Below are 20605 nucleotides of genomic sequence, written 5' to 3' on the forward strand. Positions count from 1 at the left end.
TTGAGATGCTGGGCTTTGGGAAGGAGGCGTGAGGGCTCTAGGACCGTGCCAGAGCCTCATGCCTCCTTCCCAAAGCCTGCTGCCTCACTTACTCAGCTTTGGGAAGGCAGCACAAGGGCTGGTGGGGCATCAAATGTTGACCCTCACTCCTGTCCCTCCCCACAAGGCAGTTATTGTGGTCCACTTGGTATGAAAAGTTGGACAGGTCTGTATTAGAGGAACCTTGGGTATATTTGTACCACTGCTTTAAAACACCGAGAACACCCTGTCACGGCTTGGTGCCAGCAACATCTGGACTTCTAACAGAGCATAGTTAGGGAGCCACAAGGTTCCTCAACTTCAGAGAATTGATTGCCTTACTCAGCACTGGGCAGCTTCCTAAGTTGATATGCTGATAAATACTGATACTCTTTATTTTGGCTTGCCAAGAAAGCTAATATTTTCTCCTCCCCTCTTCTTCTTCTCTTCTCCTTTCCAGCTATCAAGGTGAGCTGTGTGGGTTCCTGTGGGGTCTCCAGCAAAATAAATGACACTGCGTGGACTGTGGAGGAGCAGTACTTCAATACAACCCTTTCAATGGCTGATAAAGGTATGATTGGAGGAGGAAACTCTGGATGTAGATGGGTCTGGTTGTTGAAACAGTTGTGTGGCAGCAAGGACTTGTACTGTCTCCTGAAGAGGTCTCATACTCTTTTCCTGGTAGCTGGTAAAAGTCAAAGCACAGCTATGCATAAGTCTCTAACTCTGCCTTTGGAATGTCAGACTAGGACCTGGAAGACCTGGGTGCAAATCCCCACTTGGTTATGAAGCTTGGTGGGTGACCTTGGGCCAGTCACTACCTCTCAGCCTCACCTACCTCACAGAGTTGTTGTGAGGATTAAATGAGGAGGGGGAAACCAGTAAGGCTAGCTTTGAGCTCCTTGGAGAAAAGAGGGGGAGGGGTAGATATGCAATGGGTCAATCGGTAACTACAGTTTTCCCCCTACCCCGGTATTATGAGGCCATTGTGCTTTTCCCCTTATATTGAGCCAAACCATTGGCCCTTTCGCCTTTTATTAGAAGATGCTATAAAACCAGGTGTCTGCTTGGCAGGGGGGAAGAGCTTAACAAGTGGAAAATGCTCTTCTTGCCTTTCCCCTTCTAGTTGCCACCTGCCTTGCATCTTGCAGGGCATCCTGAATACAGCATTGGCAGGTGACCTTGGTTTGCAGGTGGGTTGGTAATGGGAGTGGGCAGGTCCCAAACCATGTGGGATTTTACAGCAGGTGCAAGAAGCATATGGTCCTCCAGGTGTTGCTGAACTTTGACTCCTGTCATCCCTGGCCACACTGGCCATGCTTGCTGGAGCTGATGTGAGTTGCAGTTCAACAAACTCTTGGAAGGCCAGAGGTTCCCCACACCTCCTTTAGAGATGAGCACCAGAACCTTGGGACTGGAAACGGATTGGAAGCCGGAGGAACTATTGAGCATTGGCAAGGTTCTGTATTTAAGAGGGTCTTCCTCTGGTGCCCATGAATCTCTTGAGTCCCCCACTCCCCTGTGTCCTCTTGGTCATGAGTGATAGCCCTTGAGGTCAAAATAAAAAAATTCCTTCCAGTAGCACCTTAAAGACCAACTAAGTTAGTTCTTGGTATGAGCTTTCGTGTGCATGCACACTTCTTCAGATACACTGGTTTCAGTGTATCTGAAGAAGTGTGCATGCACACGAAAGCTCATACCAAGAACTAACTTAGTTGGTCTTTAAGGTGCTACTGGAAGGAATTTTTTTATTTTGACTATGGCAGACCAACACGGCTACCTATCTGTAACTGAGCCCTTGAGGTGTTTCACTTGCACCCACTCCCCACCTACTATCCTCTTGGTGGTGAGTATTGCTTTTTAACTTCACAGTACCAGCACCTTTTTCTTCCAAATGTTAAAAGTGTAGCACTTGCTGTAACAGCTTCGTGGTGAATACTGACACCTTTTCTTCTTTTTTTAAAGCACTGGTTTTGAGGGGCATTACCTCTCCACCACCACACTTGAGAAGTGCATATTATTATTATTATTATTATTATTATTATTATTTCATTTATACCCCACCCTTCCCGGTTTAAAAATCTGGCTCAGGGCGGCTAACAGCAAATATAAAACAATGATTAAAAATAGCATAAAATACAACGTAAAATGCAGCATCAATATCAATAAAATTCAAAAATTCTGGGGTCATTTTGGGCAGGGGGGGAACCCAGGCAGTAGACATCAAATGATCACCAGGGCTAACTGGCCAAGTTGGTCCTACTAGGGCCAGCAAGGAGACCAGGGAAGAATTGAAATGTGGGGTCCCAGAAAGGGTTTCTTCATAGAAGAGAAAAGGGAAGAGAGGATCAGGCTAATTCAGATTGAAGGCCAGGCAGAATAGCTCTGTCTTACAGGCCCTGCAGAAGGAGATCAAGCCCTGAGCTGAAGGAGGAAGTTGAGAGAGTGACACCCTTTCCCACTTCCACTTTCGGCTCTATATGCTTTTCAAGGCTCAGATTAATTCCACTGGGTATACAGCTTTTAACAAGAACTCTTGGAAAAAGCAAAACGTTTGTGCGCTTTAAATTTAAAATTCCTTATAATACTGTGCTTTAATGCTGTACCCTGTGCTGGGACCTTAGGGTGAAGGGTCATACCTTGGTTAAGCATTTTCGGATTATGCTCCACGGCAACCCAGAAGTAACAGAACGTGTTACTTCCAGGTTTCGCCGCACGCGCAGACGCTCAAAATGACGTCACGCTCATGCACAGAAGCGGCAAAACGCAACCCGCATGCGCGCAGTTGCATGTTACATTCACTTCAGGATGTGAACGGGGCTCCGGAATGGATCCCGTTTGCATCCAGAGGTACCACTGTAATCATTTGTCTCTTGCTAGTTCAGAGAAGCAGAGAGAAAGGTGGCTGGGCTGGTGGCGCCTACAGAACTTTCCCAAACCCCCAAATGTGCTCAAGTGGGCCTTGGAGGGTTGGTGGCCCCTGCTGTACTAACTGCAGTTCCCCTGCTACCTTCAAGGGCAGCCCTATGTACAATGTAAGGCAGTATCATATTAAAGAGAACCAGTGTGCTCCCAGCAAGAATGCAAGTTCTCCTTCTTGCATACATCCTGTCCCTCAGAAGGAAGGGCATTTAACTAGTACAAAAAAATTGCTTTTCTGGGCACAATGGCTTCCTCCCTGGTGGGAACAGTGTCTTTCTTTGGGGGCTGCCTCCTCTTGAAAAGAGCCCCTGCCCACCTGAAAGATTCCTGAGCCACTTGGCACAGATCCATGGTGTAAGGTGTATAGGGGACCTGGCCACGTTCCAGAGACTCTAGGGTTGAATGATCGGCGCCTTCCACTGGCTGGCAAACAGGTTGCAAAGGGCACAGATTAATTTTGAGCATCGAAACTAGTTGGTGAAAAACAGCAGCAGCCACTGCTGCACAGTGGTGCTTTGTTAGTAAATGTACACTGGAGGGGATGGGAAGGGTGTGTAAGAGCAGAGGAATTTCAAATGACGCACTGAAAAAAATGGGAAATGTGGCCGAAGGGAGCAGCCAGACTTGCTTGGCAACTTCTGCTTGACTGTGGACTTTGAAGCAAGGTAAGGGGAAGCTATTTGTACACCTTGAGCCGAAATCTTGCTCCAGCTTCGATCCTCAAGCCCCACAAGGCGGTGTTCCTTTGCTGTTGCAGGTGGCCTTGGGATCTTGCTTAGAGCCCTGTTTTTGTGTGTGTGTGTGTGTGTGTGAGAGAGAGAGAGAGAGAGAGAGAGAGAGAGAACAAACTTCAGGTTGTTGCCTTCAGTAGGAGGTTCCTCTTCTGCCTTTAAATGCCCAGAGCAAAACGGAAAAAACCAGCTGAGGATTTCATCCCTCCAAGTGTTTTGGCAAGTTCTGCAGCAGACGCGTACTCCAGTCCGAATCTGGATTGCTGGGCTCTGACTCTTTAAAGGGCACTGGCTCTTGAGAGGCTGTAGGGCATCTTTCTGCTGATAATTTGTCAGCATGCTGCCTCTGAACATGGGGGTTCTACCTGGCTATTGTTTGCCAAAAGTTATTGATTAGACATCTTGTCTATGGATTTGTCTAACTCCATTCGGAAGCCGCCTAAGTCTGTGTCCGTCACACCTTGCGACACCTAGTTCCTCTATAAATTGCTTGTTGCATGAAGCAATTTATTTTGCCTTCCCTGAATTTACCTGGTCTGTAGGTTTTCATTAGGTAACCTCCAAGTGCTAGTATTATAGTGAAAAACAGCCTCTGTGGCCACTGTCTTCTGGTTTTGTAGGGAAAACATGCCGTGGTGCTCACAAACTACTAGATAATTCGGAGCGTTTCTTACAAGAGGAGGTAAGTTTAGATGAAACTGTAGGCGGTTTATCTTAACCAGGCTTAGTGGTTACATTAGAGGGAGTGGATGGCACTTTGCTCTAAACCACTGAGCTTCTTGGGCTTGATGATTGGAAAGTCAGTGGTTCAAATCCCCGCAACAGGGAGAGCTCCTGTTACTCTGTCCCAGCTTCTGCCAACCTAGCAGTTCGAAAGCACATCAGTGCAAATAGATAAATAGGTACCACTGTGGTGGGAAGGTAAACGGCATTTCTGTGCCCTCTGGCTTCTGTCACAGAGTCCTGTTGCACCAGAATTGGTTTAGTCATGCTGCCCGCATGACCTGGAAAGCTGTCTGTGAACAGCTTCCTTGGCCTGAAGCAAGATGAGCACTGCATCCCATAGCTGCCTTTGACTGGACTTAAGCGTCCAGAAGTCCTTTACCTTTTTTCTTTTTCTTTTAACCTTTAATGGTTACATTAGTCTCATCTTTACTGCAGTTCTGCTAATTGACATCAGGGCCTGGGTGGGAGCCCAGATCAGTGTTAACCAGGCATAGGCAAACTTGGCCCTCCAGATGTTTTGGGACTACAACCCCCATGATCCCTAACTAACAGGACCAGTGGTCAGGGATGATGGGAACTGTAGTCCCAAAACATCTGCTAGGTTGGCAGGAGCAGGGACCGAGCAACGAGAGCTCACCCCGTCGCGGGGATTCGAACCGCCGACCTTCTGATCAGCAAGCCCTAGGCTCTGTTGTTTAACCACATATCTGGGTAAGCTTACCTAAACAGAAATGTTTTTAGCAGGCACTGAAAAGAGTATAGTGGAAGTCTATGCTTGATGTAAATAGGCAGAGAGTTCCAAAGTGCAGGTGCTGCCACACTAAAAGATTGATTTCCTACAAATGCAGAATGAGCGTTACGTGGCACCTGCCTCCTCTGCAGAATGGAGCATTCGGACAGGCCTTCATGGAGTAAGGTGATTTTTTAAGGTAAACTGGTACCAGGTTAATGGGAACTTGGTAGTTCTGGGTGCACCTGGACCTCCTTCATTCCTGTAAAACATTTCACAGAGTCTTTGGGGAAGCAACACTGACCCACTGGCTGGGTAGTCTGTCTGCACTCCAGAAAGCAAGCCAAAAAGGGCCCTTTCTTCTTCCATGCCTTCAGACAGCAAGCTGAAGCCACGTGTGCAGATACAAGCCTGGCTATGTCTACCCCTCTGTGTCTGAATTCCCATCCTTCCTCTGACATCACCTCCATTTGCAACCAGGTGGAGTTGTTTGTGCGTCACATAAACCTCTCAACAGCAGCTTACTACATGCACAAGAGCTGAGTCACCAGACGGACTCAGACCACAGAGGTCCATCAGCAGACCTTCTCGGAGGTCCAGAGAGGCCTGTGCCACTTCCAGCTTTCAATGCCCCTGGCCATTTTTTAAAAAAAGTATTGATGACTCACGGGGGTGGGGGGAAGAATGCATGTCTCTTACTAAATCACAACTATACTTTGCTGAAATTTGGAGCTTTAAGCTGAAAGAGTGCATCACGTTTGGGCTGATGTGTATAAATATATAACAAATGTCTGAACTTGTGACTCTGACCCAAAGGCCCCCCTGGCTCTCCCTACCTCACTCCCACCTCCTCTAATTGGCACCTGGATCTAGAACAGGATGAAGACGGTTCTTGGTTTCTTGTATAAACATGTGGGTTTTCAACATGTGAAACTGGGTAGAAGTCTCCCTCCTTCCTCCCTTCCCTCGTGTCAAAAGTAAGATTCGCTGGGTTGGTAGCAGAGGGAGTTTTGTATTGGAGCTGTTTGCTCCACACACAGCTATCCCTTTTGACTTTGTTGCATCATCATTTGTGCCAAGTTACTTTGTGTGTGTGTGTACCTAATGGCACACACCATACACTACCAAATTGGTTTCCAGTAAGGTTGTATGCTTGTTAGCTCAACTAAGCCTTTGGTTTATTCAGTGCTGGAATGGAGAATGTAAGACTGCCAGTGTGGTGTAGTGGTTAAGAGCGGTAGTCACGTAGTCTGGGTAACCGGGTTCGCTTCCCTGCTCCTCCACATGCAGCTGCTGGGTGACCTTGGGCCAGTCACACTTCTGTGAAGTCTCTCAGCCCCACTCACCTCACAGAGTGCTTGTTGTGGGGGAGGAAGGGAAAGGAGATTGTTAGCCGCTTTGAGACTCCTGAAGGGGAGTGAAAGGCGGGATATCAAATCCAAACTCTTCTTCTTCTTCTTCTTCTTCTTCTTCTTCTTCTTCTTCTTCTTCTTCTTCTTCTGTCAGGCCACTGTAACAAGGAGGGCTTCCCTCTAAGAACCCTGAGAACCATAGTTCATTAAAGGTTCTGAAAGTTGTCAAGAGACCCCTATTCACCTCACCAGTTTTTCCCCCCTGAAAAAAAAAGGTGGGGGAACTCACCACAAAGTTGGTTGGTTAGTTTATTGTGGAGCCAGTCACAGTGCCACCTCCCTCCCTGGGTAGTGGCTAAATGTAAGAAATGAATAATAAACTCAAGCAGACAATGGTTTGGATTAGAAACGGCCACAACTTACTGATTATTGATATAAGTGGATTTTTGGTTTCAGGTGTATACCCCTTGGCCCCAGACAAAAAATAATTATTATTGAATTTTTAAAAGGTAAGGGGAAAAGGTTACCTCAAGTTTAAAAATAAATAAATTTCACCTTGCAGAGGTACAATTTCAGGACAGGTCATCACACTCAGTCCCTCTTCCCAAGGAACTGTGGGAACTTCAGCTCTGTGGTGGAGATACAGCGTCTCCAGTCAACTATTGGGACCCTTAATGAGTTATACTTCCCAGGATTCTTTAGGAAAACCATGACTGTGTAAGTGATACAGGAGTGTCGCAGTGGATACGACCAGCTTGCTTTTGCTTCAAATGATAAGCTTTCTATCTCATTCTCCTTTTCCACCTTCAGATGGAGAGGCCAAAATAGGTTTGAATATATGCAGTCTTAACTGGTTAGTGGGCAGATGACTAGTGAATAGGAAGACTGGAAGCTGTCTTATACTGAGTCAGACCATTGGTCCATAAAGCTCAGTATTGTCTTCATTGACTGGCAGAAGCTCTCCAGGGTTTCAGACAGGGGACATTCTCAGCCCTGCTTGTTGTTTAGTCGTGTCCGACTCTTCGTGACCCCCTGGACCAGAGCACACTGGGCACTCCTGCCTTCCACTGCCTCCTGCAGTTTGGTCAAACTCATGTTTGTAGCTTCGAGAACACTGTCCAGCCATCTCGTCCTCTGTCGTCCCCTTCTCCTTGTGCCCTCCATCTTTCCCAACATCAGGGTCTTTTCCAGGGAGTCTTCTCTTCTCATGAGATCTCTTCTTCACGATCTGTCCTTCCAGTGAGCACTCAGGGCTGATTTCCTTCAGAATGGATAGGTTTGCTCTTCTTGCAGTCCATGGGACTCTCAAGAGTCTCCTCCAGCACCATAATTCAAAAGCATCAATTCTTCGGCTATCAGCCTTCTTTATGGTCCAGCTCTCACTTCCATACATCACTACTGCGAAAACCAGAGCTTTTAATATACGGACCTTTGTTGGCAAGGTGATGTCTCAGGCCTGCTAGCATCATGTAAATACGTATATGGTAAAGGATTAAGCAGTGGTTCCGCAATGCAAGTTTGGGTTATAAGTGGGTCCTGGGGCAGAAACAGTTGGGACAAGCCTGCTCTGTACTGAGCTAGAAGGAACATAATAAATTACTTTGTTCCGAAATGGGTGTTCCAAGCCCCTCGACTGTTGCTCCACGGAATGCAGCTCTTCTTCCCCAGCAGACAGGATCTGGCCACTCTTGGCTCCTTGCAGCTCCCAAACAGCCTCCCTCACAGAAAATGATGAAGTTACCTTTGCTGCTCATGTTTCGAGTGTCTCTTCTCCTCTGAAACCAGATCGCCTCCTCCAAAGCACCCAACCTGTGCCTTGTTATTATATTCTAGAGAACAATTCAGCAGTGTGGCCAGTGAGGCAGGTTGCAGCCACCTGGATGGGATGGGAAAGGCGCAGAGATATGCTTGCATTCAAACCCATGGAAACTTGGCCTCTATCCCACAGACTTATCTGCACCTCAGAGGGGAGAGGGCGAAGTAGGTAGTACTAGGGGAGAGGGTTCCTGCTTATATAAGGGTCTTGCTTATATTTCTTGCTTATATTTTGACCTTCAGGGTCGAAAGAGGCCAAATATTTCTATTGCCATTTCAAAAGATGGATAGCAAGTTTTTGTGTTTCGTTAGCTTACTATCAGTGTGTATTTTACTATTAGTGTTTTAACAAAAGATAGATTCCGCTTAACTGCATATAAGTCCTCTAAGCAGTTTACAAAGTATATCAACATTGAAATTATCAGCAAAAAAACAACTCGTGAGAAGAGCAGAATGAGTAAACTCAACAATTAAAAGTATGCGTTATAAGGTAAAAATACAGATTAAAATATATGTCAACTTCACATGTCTGGGGAGGCGTGCATAAACAGAAGTGTTTTTAGCAGGCACACAAAACAAGACAACAAAGGTACCTGCCTTATGTCAATGGTAATTGGGCAACAATCAAACCAAAAACTTAAAAGAGTGGGAAAGTATGGAAGAATATATTATAAAACATTGTTCCCAAATCAAACCCTTGATATGTATTGACTAAATTTCACAAAGTTAAAATTCAGATAGATATGTTATTTATTGTGTGTAAATGAGATAACAAAGGTAATCAACACAGCTAAAAAGAAAATAGAATAGAAGAAGCTGCAGTGTGGTTGTGGGAAGTCGGGTGAAGAAATGTGGATATTATTTGGATTTGTTTTACACTTAACATAAGTTAAAGTATAGATTGGAATATGTAATTGTATAACGAAAGAAAATCAAATAAAAAGCATCACAGGGGGGAAAATGTCAATGGGCAGAGAATTCAGAGCTTAGGATTTTTGGCTTGTTATTTTATTGGTTAATCGCGTTATGGGGGGGGAGATGTTTCAGTGATACTTAATAATGAATTAAATTAAAATGGATAAAATTAATTAAAAACCAAATTAAAATGATATACAACACAAAATCCCCCCAACCCCCAACTCTCATACAAACTGTACATACAATAAAAAGAACAAGCCTTATCCCTGCCACACTCCCAGCAATTAAAGGAAAACAAAGCTGGGAGACCTTTGACCCCCCCCCTCGATGCTGATGGACTCCAGTTCTTATCAGCCCCAAGTTTTGGAGTTGATGGGAGTTATAGGTCAGAGTGTCCCCAGCCTTTGTGTGTGTGTGTTTTGAGTTGGCATCTGTCTGTCTCAGGAGACAATGGAGGAGTGCATCTTTGGGGATGAAGTCAAACTGTTGGAGAGTTGCAGCGCCTGCTGTGGCTGTAGAGGCCGATACAGGAGAGACATGTTCTGTTGCAGCTGGGGCAGGTGAAAGTGGTTGGTTCTGCTGCTACAGGTGCATCATGGCGTTTCTTCTCTCTGCTGTCCTCCCTGTGGTCATTTCACCTCTGGTCACTGCTGTGGGTTGATGGATTGTCTCCAGGCACTGTGGTAATCTGCAAGGAATTCCCACTATAACTATTGAGGCTGTGTACACACCACACATTAAAACAGATTCCTGGGAACTGTAGTTTAGGGTTACTGGGAATTGTAGCTCTGGCATGTTCAGTCTTTTTAAACAATCTTTAAAACCCCTCCTTTCCTGATCTTGCTGGCTGGTGAAATCTGTGCAAGTACAGTGGTACCTCAGGTTAAGTACTTAATTCGTTCCGGAGGTCCGTTCTTAAGCTGAAACTGTTCTTAACCTGAAGCACCACTTTAGCTAATGGGGCCTGCCGCTGGAGCACGATTTCTGTTCTCATCCTGAAGCAGAGTTCTTAACCTGAAGCACTATTTCTGGGTTAGCAGAGTCTGTAACCTGAAGCGTATATAACCTGAGGTACCACTCAATTACCTCAACGATAAATTAGTGTGTAACTTGACGGAAAACCGACAAATCATCCTTCAAAATATTTGTTGCTTTTATTGTCTGTGCCTGGAGCAGGGGGAGGGGCTCGACCGGAAAATCTTGCTCTAAGCCTTGCTTACACTGGCAGACCATCAATATATACTGCTCAGTTTTCTTTTCTTTCTAAATGAAAGCTCCATATGGCTTTCTGCAGAAATAAGGCATGACGCTCTCCAAGACGTTTCCTAGCTATCTCTCCACTGAGTTCACTGCTCCCACCTAACCCCCTGCCGGTCTCCCTCCCTGGACAAAGGGGACAATGGGAGAGGGGCATTTACAGGTGGAATCTGACCTAGCAGCCTCTAGGCATAATGACTTTCTCTCAGAGGTATTTTTAGCTGTGAACAAATTTCAGGAAAAGCTTTTGTGTGGGGAGACACTGAGCCCTTTGTTCGGGCTTCTGGGAATGAAGTAAGCCCTGAATGGTTTCTAGAATTTTATACACTGAACTCCTGTCTGCCATGATCAAGACTTTTTTTTATTTTTAATGGGGCAGAAATGGCATTTTGAGCAAATCTTGAAGGGAAAAAAGGGCTGTTTCTCTGATCAAGACTTCTTGGACCAAGGTAACTTGAGGAGAGTCAAGGTGACTTGGGAAGAGTAGTAGTGTCTGCTGGAGTTTTTAACTTCTGTCTGAGGCCTTGGGGATGAAGTCAGCCCCCAGCCTTTGTGCTTGATGCCCTTAGCTGGAGATGCCAGGGGGTTGACAGTGGTGCTTTATGCATGCAATGCCAGGGGCTTTTACCCACTGAGCTATGGGCTTCTTTACAGTCTTACCTCAGGTTACAGATGCTTCAGGTTGTGTTTTTTCGGGATGCGGACCGCCGAAACCTGAAAGTACTGGAACGGGTTACTTCTGGGTTTTGGCTGTCGCGCATGCGCAGAAGCTCTAAATCACTCTTGGCACATGCACATATGTGCTGAATCACAACCCGCACATGTGCAGACGTGCCACTGTGGGTTGTGAATGTGCATCCCGCACAGATCACGTTTGCAACCTGAGCGTCCACTGCACATGGATCCAGCAGTTCCTGCTGCTTGCTCACATTACCCTTTTACAACAACCCTCTAGGGTAGGTCATTGTCATTATCTCCCCCCCTCCCCATCACACAGACAAGAAGCTGAAAGTGGCTTTGTTGCAGACTTCCTAGTGAGGACACAGCGGGAGTGTAGTTCAAACCTCAACCTCTGAGAACAACACCAACCTAGTATTGCTGTTGGCGTCTAGCACAGCACACTTTAGAATGTGTGAAGAACTTGGCAGACCTTCATTCATCTTTGCGACAACCCTCTTGTAAGGCAGCCTTGCATTCCCCTGTACTGTGTGCAAACCTTGGCCCATCACCCCAAGCCATCTCTCAAATGTATCACTCCCTGGGCTCATCCAAACTTCCTCTTGTCCTATGCTTTCCAGGCACAAGCCTGAGTGGTTTTTCATTTACCCTGCTCCTTTTTAACCCACTGATTAACACTGAATCAGAACAAACATAAATGCACAGAAAACCCGACTGATGTTTGGGGACGAGAAGAATTGTGGATGAGCCCTCTGTCTGCTTAACTCTGTGAAGTTGCCTAAAGTCACTAACCAGCAAGTCTCTTTTTATTAACAACTCTCCGTGTTTGAGAGGTGCTGCTTCATGTATTGTGAGTGCTGTCAATTGCATCTTTTCCTCTTCCCCCTCTGGGGCGGGGATTAGGCTTTTGTTTGCTCTGTAAACAGAATTACACAGTAGACTGTAGACACCAAGTTTTATTCTTTTCTCTCAACAATCAAGGGAAATATTTTGTTGGGGAGGGGAGAGAGAGAGAGATATTTTGCTGGGCTCAGTACTCAAATAATGGGTTGTGGAGAGAAGGTAGTTGTCGTGCTGCAAGCATTGACCTCTGCCACAGCTAGGAGATGCTAAACTTCCTTGTGCACATTAAATGCCAGAAGAGAACAAAGATACAGTGTTGGGGAGGGGAGGGAAGGGAAGGGAAGCAGAGCTCTAATGTTGCTTCAGCAACAGCCAGCCTCATACTGGGCCCTATATAGGAGCAAGCAGTTCTTCTTAAGTTGTATAACTTGGGTTAAGTACTTAATTAGTTCCAGAGGTCTGTTATTAACCTGAAACTGTTCTTAACCTGAAGCACCACTTAACTAATGGGGCCTCCTGCTGCCACTGCACCACCAGAGCACAATTTCTGTTCTCATCCTGAAGCAAAGTTCTTAACCCAAGGTACTATTTCTGGATTAGCGGAGTCTGTAACCTGAAGCATCTGTAACTTGAAGCGTATGTAACACGAAGTACCACTGTACTCTACTTTCACATAAAGGTACTTCTTCATTTAAATAGGGGCCACCAGTGCCAGATTTATGTACAGTGGTACCTCAGGTTAAGAACTTAATTCGTTCCGGAGGTCCGTTCTTAACCTGAAACTGTTCTTAACCTGAAGCACCACTTTAGCTAATGGGGCCTCCTGCTGCCACCGCATCACTGGAGCACGATTTCTGTTCTCATCCTGAAGCAAAGTTCTTAACCCGAGGTAATATTTCTGGGTTAGCGGAGTCTGTAACCTGAAGCGTATGTAACCCGAGGTACCACTGTGTAAGCTAAACAAGCTATAGCTCAGGGCCTCACTCTCTTGGGCCCCCCAAAAAAAGTTTAAAGGAAAAAACAAACTGGATGTACATTTCCAAAATATAAGATGAAAAAACAAAACAAAAAAACAAAACCTACATATAGCAACAGTGTTTTGTGTTCTGTAGGCTCCTGTGATGTAAGTAATGGGCCCTGCGCCTGCTAGCCTGCTCCCTAAAATATCACATTTAAAGGGCCCCATTACCTTCGGTAGCTTAGGGCCTCATTGAACCTAAATCCGGCCCTGGGGACCACCTTGTTCTAGCAGTCTTTGCTCAGCTGACAGCCTTCACATGCTTTAAAAAAATCTTAGCAGTTTATTTTTCCTTTTACAGTTGTATGGGATTTGCATTTCCCAGTGGTTACAAATTTGGAGTCATGCTGGGATACATTTAGCACAGCACTGCAGCTGTTTCCTCCACAAGTTGCACAGAGGTCAAGGGGTGGCTTCCCCTTTAAGCTGTGCTCCTCTATACACCTTTTGGAGGCAGAGTCATTGGTGCCATCAAGGAAGGCCTCTGGGCTGGGTGTACAGAGTTGCACTAAGCAGAATGAGCAGGAGGGCCCCCAGACACAGCAAGGCTTCAGCAACACAGGAAACTGCCTTATACTGCATCAGGCTATTGGCACATGTAGCTCATTATTGTCTACACTGGCTGGCAGCAGCTCCTCCGGGGTTTCAGGCAGGGATCTCACACAATCCTACTTGGAGATGCAGGGATTGAAGCTCAGACCTTCTGCATGCAAAGCATGATGCTCTACCTGTGAACTATGGCTCTTCCAGCTGTGAAGTAAATGAAGCAATACGCATTACAGTGGTACCTCGGTTTTCATACACTTCAGGTTACAGACGCTTCAGGATACAGACTCCACTAACCCAGAAATAGTACCTTGGGTTAAGAACTTTGCTTCAGGATGAGAACAGAAATCGTGCAGCAGCGGTGTGGTGGCAGCTGGAAGCTCCATTAGCTAATGTGGTGCTTCAGGTTAAGAACAGTTTCAGGTTAAGAACGGACCTCCGGAATGAATTAAGTACTTAACCCGAGGTACCACTGTACTGTCTAAGGAGGGGATGGTGTGGTGTACAGGTACAGTTAATTTTTCCAAGTGTGCCAGAACTAGACAATAGGTGATTGCACCGAGCTTAATTTATACAGGGTGAGTTTTTTAAAAGAGGCCCCATGGAACACGTGTACGTACTCTGTATCCACACGACCTCTTTTAAAGGACTTACCCTGTATTTGTACCTGTAGTTGAAAAGTTATTGCTGATCCCCCTAGTGGCCAGGCAGGGTATAATATTTCAGCCTAGTTTGTAGGACAGAAGAGCCTGAAGCTGAGCACACTGGGGTAGCCAACGTTGTTGGATAACAGCTCCCATCCTCCCTTCATGGGATCCTTGGCCATTGGGCATCCTGTGTGGGGCTGATGGGAGTTGGAGGGATGAAAAATCCACCTATGCCTGAACGCCTTTCAGCTTCCTGCCCAGTCTCATAAAGGTAAAGGTAAAGGGACCCCTGACCATTAGGTCCAGTCGTGGCCGACTCTGGGGTTGCGGCGCTCATCTCGCTTTATTGGCCGAGGGAGCCGGCATACAGCTTCCGGGTCATGTAGCCAGCATGACTAAGCCGCTTCTGGCGAACCAGAGCAGTGCACGGAAACGCCGTTTACCTTCCTGCCGGAGCGGTACCTATTTATCTACTTGCACTTTGACATGCTTTCGAACTGCTAGGTTGGCAGGAGCAGGGACCGAGCAACGGGAGCTCACCCCGTCGTGGGGATTTGAACCACCAACCTTCAGATTAGCAAGCCCTAGGCTCTGTGGTTTAACCCACACCGCCACCCACGTCCCACCCAATCTCATAGTCCCTTGCTCTACATCGAAGGCTGTGTGTGGAGTACTATTTGTACCTACATGAATCACAAGGAAGGTGTTGGGGTCAGTGGGCTTCATAAGACTTGGCAGCTTCTCTGCCATATCATAAATCTTTGCACCTGGAAGACTCACACCTCCCAGGACATCCTGCTACCTCCACACACTGCTGCCTCTGCCCCCCTAAGTAGGGAGTCCCTTACCGCCACCACTCATCTCCTCCTCCTCTGAGGAACGGCAGAAATGGTTCTGTAAACTGTGCCTTCCACAGACATTTTGGTGTATTCTGAGGTCTGCAACTGCTGTCCTTGCTCCTCTGGCCCAGAATCAGTGTCCAAGGTGAGGGCATGGAATCAACCTTGCAGCTCCAGTAATACGTGGATCCTGGCAGTCTCGCATCCGCGTGTTGTGTTCCTCCAGGGGTTTGTCTCCTGCATGGGGAGATCTTCCACCTCCCTAGAGGGACCTCATCTGCATCACTGTTCCAGGACAGTCCACTCTGCTTTATCAAGGAATTCCTCCTCTTGGCCAGTAGCTCAGAGTGTGGTTAGTGAGCTCAAGTTGCTGTGCCTTTTCGTTCAGCAACCGAGTGTAGTTTTGCACCTTCTCGGGCAAGACTTGTGACAAACATGGCATAAGTGTTGCTGGTCACTGCAGCAGCTCCCTCACCACCCATGTCTCTTGGTCATTTGTACCCCGTGAGGCAGCACTTGGGACCTTCCCCTCAAACCACCCTCACAAATGCCCCGTTTACAAGTTCATATAATAATATCACACAATAATGATATTATCATACAATCATATTTTGCAGCCATATCATTAAATCATGCAATCACAAGATCACATTATCATACAGTCATAAGATCCCAATACAGTGGTACCTCGGGTTAAGAACTTCATTCGTTCTGGAGGTCCGTTCTTAACCTGAAACTGTTCTTAACCTGAGGTACCACTTTAGCTAATGGGGCCTCCCGCTGCTGTCGTCGTGCGATTTCTGTTCTCATTCTGAAGCAAAGTTCTTAACCCAGGGTACTATTTCTGGGTTAGCGGAGTCTGTAACCTGAAGCGTCTGAAACCCGAGGTACCACTGTATCTTACAATCATAATATCATACGATCATACAAGCACAACACCATATAGATACAGATACATAATTACAACATCACAAGGTCATACAATCTTTCTTCTGAAAGATTCTGAAAGATGTTTGCATTTTTTCTGATATATGCAAATTGTGTGTAATTTTGTATAATAATTTGCACTTTTGCAGCCAGTTTCCCCTAATATAGTATAGGTTTTTATATTGCTTTCATCAGTATAGTATGTATTTTTATGTACACTTTCCCCAAGTATATACTCTTTTTTTACATACTTTTAAAAATTGGAGATCCGCCCTGCAAAATTTGGAGGGGTGTGAAATTCAAATGATAGATGCATTGGGTTCATCTGCTGCCTTTGGGAAGTGTTAATTGGGTAGAGTCACAATTAAATGGGAACTGATTCAGTTTCTCACATGTCTTCATTTGCATCCCAAGCTATGAAGATCTACAAGCAACATTTAGAGTGTACTTGTATTACTAAACGGTATGCTGGTGACAGCATTTATCCTAATCTTTTTTATTTATTTATTTTTAAACAGTGAAAAATACATTTATAGTTGGTGTTCTTTTTATTTTTTTAAACTGAGCTTCTTTCACCCTCATCGTACGAAGTCAAACATTTTCATGTGAGATATTGAAGGCCTGTGGATTATTAATTAACCTGAAGTAGCAACTAGTAAATTTCATACAGTCATACCTCATGTTACGTCCACTTCATGTTACGTTCTTTCAGGTTATGTCCCGCAGCGACCCGGAAGTACCGGAAAGGGTTACTTCCGGGTTTTGCCGCTCACGCATGCGCAGAAGCGCTAAATTGCGCTTCATGCATGCGCACAAGCACCAAATCGCACTGCACAGATACAGCGCTTCAGGTAGTGCTCTTTTCATGTTGTGGACCGGCCTCTGGAACGGATCCCATTCGCAGCCAGAGGTACCACTGTACTCTATGTAAGAATGTAAGAACGCAGAACATAAAAAGAGACCTACAGCTGGATGAGGCCAGGGCCCCATCTGGTCCAACATTCTAGTCTACAGTGTCCAACCAGATGCCTCAATGAGGAGCCCACAGGCAGGACTTGAGCCCAACAGCCCCGCTCCCCACCCCCCTTGTGATTCCCAGAATCTGCCACTCAGAGGTGGACTGCCTCCAACAGTGGAGGTGAAACAGAGGCATTGTGGCCAGCAGCCTGTTCCTCCATGAATATATCTAATCCTCTTTTGAAGCCATCCAGGTTGCTGGCCAAAATTGCCTCATGTGATAGAGAGCTCTCCCTCGTAGGGACCTCGGGTGGAACTTGTTCAGCTTCTGTCTGTAGAATAAGCTTGGTTTACCTTTCAAGACAGGGACGCGGGTAGCGCTGTGGTCGAAACCACAGAGCCTAGGGCTTGCTGATTGGAAGGTTGGCAGTTTGAATCCCCACAACGGGGTGAGCTCCCATTGTTCAGTCGCAGCTCCTGCCAACCTAGCAGTTTGAAAGCACCTCAAAGTGCAAGTAGATAAATAGGTACCACTCTGGCGGGAAGGGAAAGGGCATTTCTGTGTGCTGCTCTGGTTTGCCAGAAGTGGCTTAGTCATGCTGGCCACATGACCCGGAAACTGTATGCCCGCTCCCTCGGCCAGTAAAGCGAGATGAGTGCCACACCCCCAGAGTCGTCCGCTACTGGACTTAACGGTCAAGGGTCCCTTTACTTTTACCTTTCAAGACATTAGCTGTAACGGCACGCGTGTGACGGAATCGGTCCCATTTCTTCATTGTCTGAATAGTTGGGTGGCACTTGGGTCCTGCTTACAAGTCTCCCGTAAGATGGATTTTGATTAGATTATCAACCCTAATCAAAATCTCAACCAGGAATGGAAATGTGTAGAAGAATACATGGCCAAAAGATGCTCCAACAAGAATTTGTTGATATGTATAGACTGATTTCACAAAGTTAAGCTAAGCTAAGCAGATATTTAAGATTGAATGTTTAATTATCAACATACAAAATTACAATCTCAATAATAAAGTTGCAAAATAATAACAAGGAAGTCACTCACAGGTGGAGGGAAGGCACAGGGCAAGAAATAAGAAAGGGATAAAGGTTGGAACTTAATGAAATGTGAAAATGTGAATTTACGAATATAATGTATATGTATCAATATGTAAAGATCTCATATATGTAAAGGTAAAGGGTAAAGGGATCCCTGACCATTAGGTCCAGTCGTGGCCGACTCTGCGGTTGTGGCGCTCATCTCGCTTTACTGGCCGAGGGAGCCGGCGTACAGTTTCCGGGTCATGTGGCCAGCATGACTAAGCCACTCCTGGCAAACCAGAGCAGCGCATGGAAATGCCGTTTACCCTCCCGCCGAAGTGGTATCTATTTATCTACTTGCACTTCATGCTTTCAAACTGCTAGGTTGGCAGAGCAGGGACCGAGCAACGGGAGCTCACCCCTTCACAGGGATTCGAACCACCGAACTTCTGATCAGCAAGCCCTAGGCTCTGTGGTTTAACCCACAGCGCCACCCGTGTCCCATCTTATATATGTATTGCAACATTAATATATATTAAAAAGTCTCCGGTAAGATGGGGCATCTGGTTGGCCGCTGTGAGATCAGGATGCTGGACTAGATGTGCCTTTGGCCTCATCCAGCCGCAGGGTTCTTTTTACATACTACCCCCCCCCCACCCTCTCTGAATAACACTTCCTGGGATTGCAAGTGAAGAGCGTGCTCAGGTCCTGCCTCTGGGTGTCCCACGGGCATCTGGTTTGTCAAGGTGAGAACAGAATGCTGTACTAGATGGGGCACTAGCCTGACCCATGCTCTCCTTTCGTTCTCTCTCCACTGTTGGAGGCAGTATATGCCTGTGGATAGAGGCTGCTAGGAATTACTAGTGGAGAAAGGGTGTTTGCATTCAGGCCCTCCTTTTGAGCCTCTCACTGAGGCCACCTGGCTGGCCAGTGTGAGGCCAGGATGTGGGTCTAGATGGGCATGTGGCCTGTTTCTTCTTAAGTCCTGTTTTACAGTCCCTGCTGGCTTCTTCTTTTACCTACACTTATTCTGCGTTTATATTTTGCAGGGGTCCTGGCAGCTGGGGAGCACACATTCCCTTTCCAGTTCCTGCTTCCAGGTACAGTGAATTTATTCTTTTGCTCTCTTATTCCCATTGATTTCCAGGACTGCGACTGAACAGTGACTTCAGACTTCCTATAACCTCGATTTTAACGTCCTATGAGCACAATCACAAGGTTGCCTGGGGTGTCATGCAAGTGCTTAACTGCTGTCAGATATTGCTATTATTATTATTGGTAATTTTATTTGGATATCCTACCTGCCTTTCACCCTAACTTACCATGGCAGGCTGCAATGATTTAAAATACGCTGTTAAAACAGCTTACAACTAAGTTAAAAATCATAGGAGTGTGGTGGGTCTCAGTTGCATCAGCGGACAGAAAAGGGAGGTTTATTTTCAGCAAACGACAAAAACTATGCAACAAAGGTGTCAGATGAACCTCTGTGGGGTGGGAATTCCAAAACCTGTGCATGAGCTAGCCATGGTTTTGTGTCAAGTGAATGAATGTGAATGAGGTGCTGTTCTAACAACCACAGTCTGCTTTCAGCCAGCCCCCACTTGTCCACCTTGCTGCTTACTGTTGAGTCCAGGGGCTTTTACTAGCTGTCAGATTCCACCACCGCCTCCTCCATCTCAATGTTGCCTTTGTAGAGAGAGGAGGAGGAGGAAGAGGATGGGGACGGAACTAGAATGGGTTGCCTCTTCCTCCCCTTTGGCTGCACCTCTTGTTGGGCTCCCTGTCTTATTTATTTGTTTATTCATTAAATATACCGTATTTTTTGCTCTATAAGACTCACTTTCCCCCTCCTAAAAAGTAAAGGGAAATGTGTGTGCGTCTTATGGAGCAAATGCAGGCTGCGCAGCTATCCCAGAAGCTAGAACAGCAAGAGGGATCGCTGCTTTCGCTACGCAGCGATCCCTCTTGCTGTTCTGGCTTCTGAGATTCAGAATATTTTTTTTCTTGTTTTCCTCCTCCAAAAACTAAGTGCGTCTTGTGGTCTGGTGCGTCTTATAGAGCGAAAAATACGGTATGTGCAATCCTTCATCTGAGTTCACATGGTCACAAGTCACTATGGGCTCATACACACTAATTGTTCACTGTGCTTTTTAGGCACAGGTCTGTGCTTTTCCAGTCTGTGTCGTAGCATTTCTATTTTAATTTTTTCCTCTTCAGCCGCTTTCCTCGTGGAAACCCACTCTTTAAGGCACTTGGCAACTTGCACAAAGCCCAAATTGTCATTTGTTCCAATTCGGCATTAAAGATCAGGTTTTCTTGGTGAAAGTGGTGGGGTTGGGGGAAAGTACTCTAGCACTGTCCAGGAAAGTGTGGGTCTGTTGCCTAGAAAGCATGGGGCAAAATTTAAATGTGAATGAGCCCTACACCTGAATATGTGGAACAGAAGCTGATCTGCTGTGCTCCCCCCCCCCAATTTGCACCCATCAGGGTCTTCAGGTTCAAATCATGCCTTCCATTCTCTCTCTTAATTATTAAAATTGGTTGTTTCTGTATAAAACCGTGAAACGTTAAACAAGAACGTTATTCCCCTCCCCAAAAAACCCCTACTTATTCATCATATTTTTTGTTTGTTTGTTTTAATTGAAT

General features: G+C 46.1%; 1 protein-coding gene across 2 annotated transcripts in view; it reads left to right on the forward strand.

Annotated features, from left to right (window-relative positions):
- The window catches only part of ARRDC1 (arrestin domain containing 1), a 52492-nt gene that overhangs the window by 24660 nt on the left and 7227 nt on the right, over window positions 1-20605 (forward strand). For both annotated transcript variants that reach the window (XM_082208961.1, XM_082208960.1), the window contains exons 2-3: window positions 479-589; window positions 19009-19059. In XM_082208961.1, coding sequence (XP_082065087.1) covers window positions 479-589; window positions 19009-19059 — 162 coding nt within the window. The remainder of the gene's footprint in view (window positions 1-478; window positions 590-19008; window positions 19060-20605) is intronic.

This window comes from Podarcis vaucheri (genome assembly GCF_965113315.1).
Source record: "Podarcis vaucheri genome assembly, chromosome: Z".
Taxonomy (NCBI): domain Eukaryota; kingdom Metazoa; phylum Chordata; class Lepidosauria; order Squamata; family Lacertidae; genus Podarcis; species Podarcis vaucheri.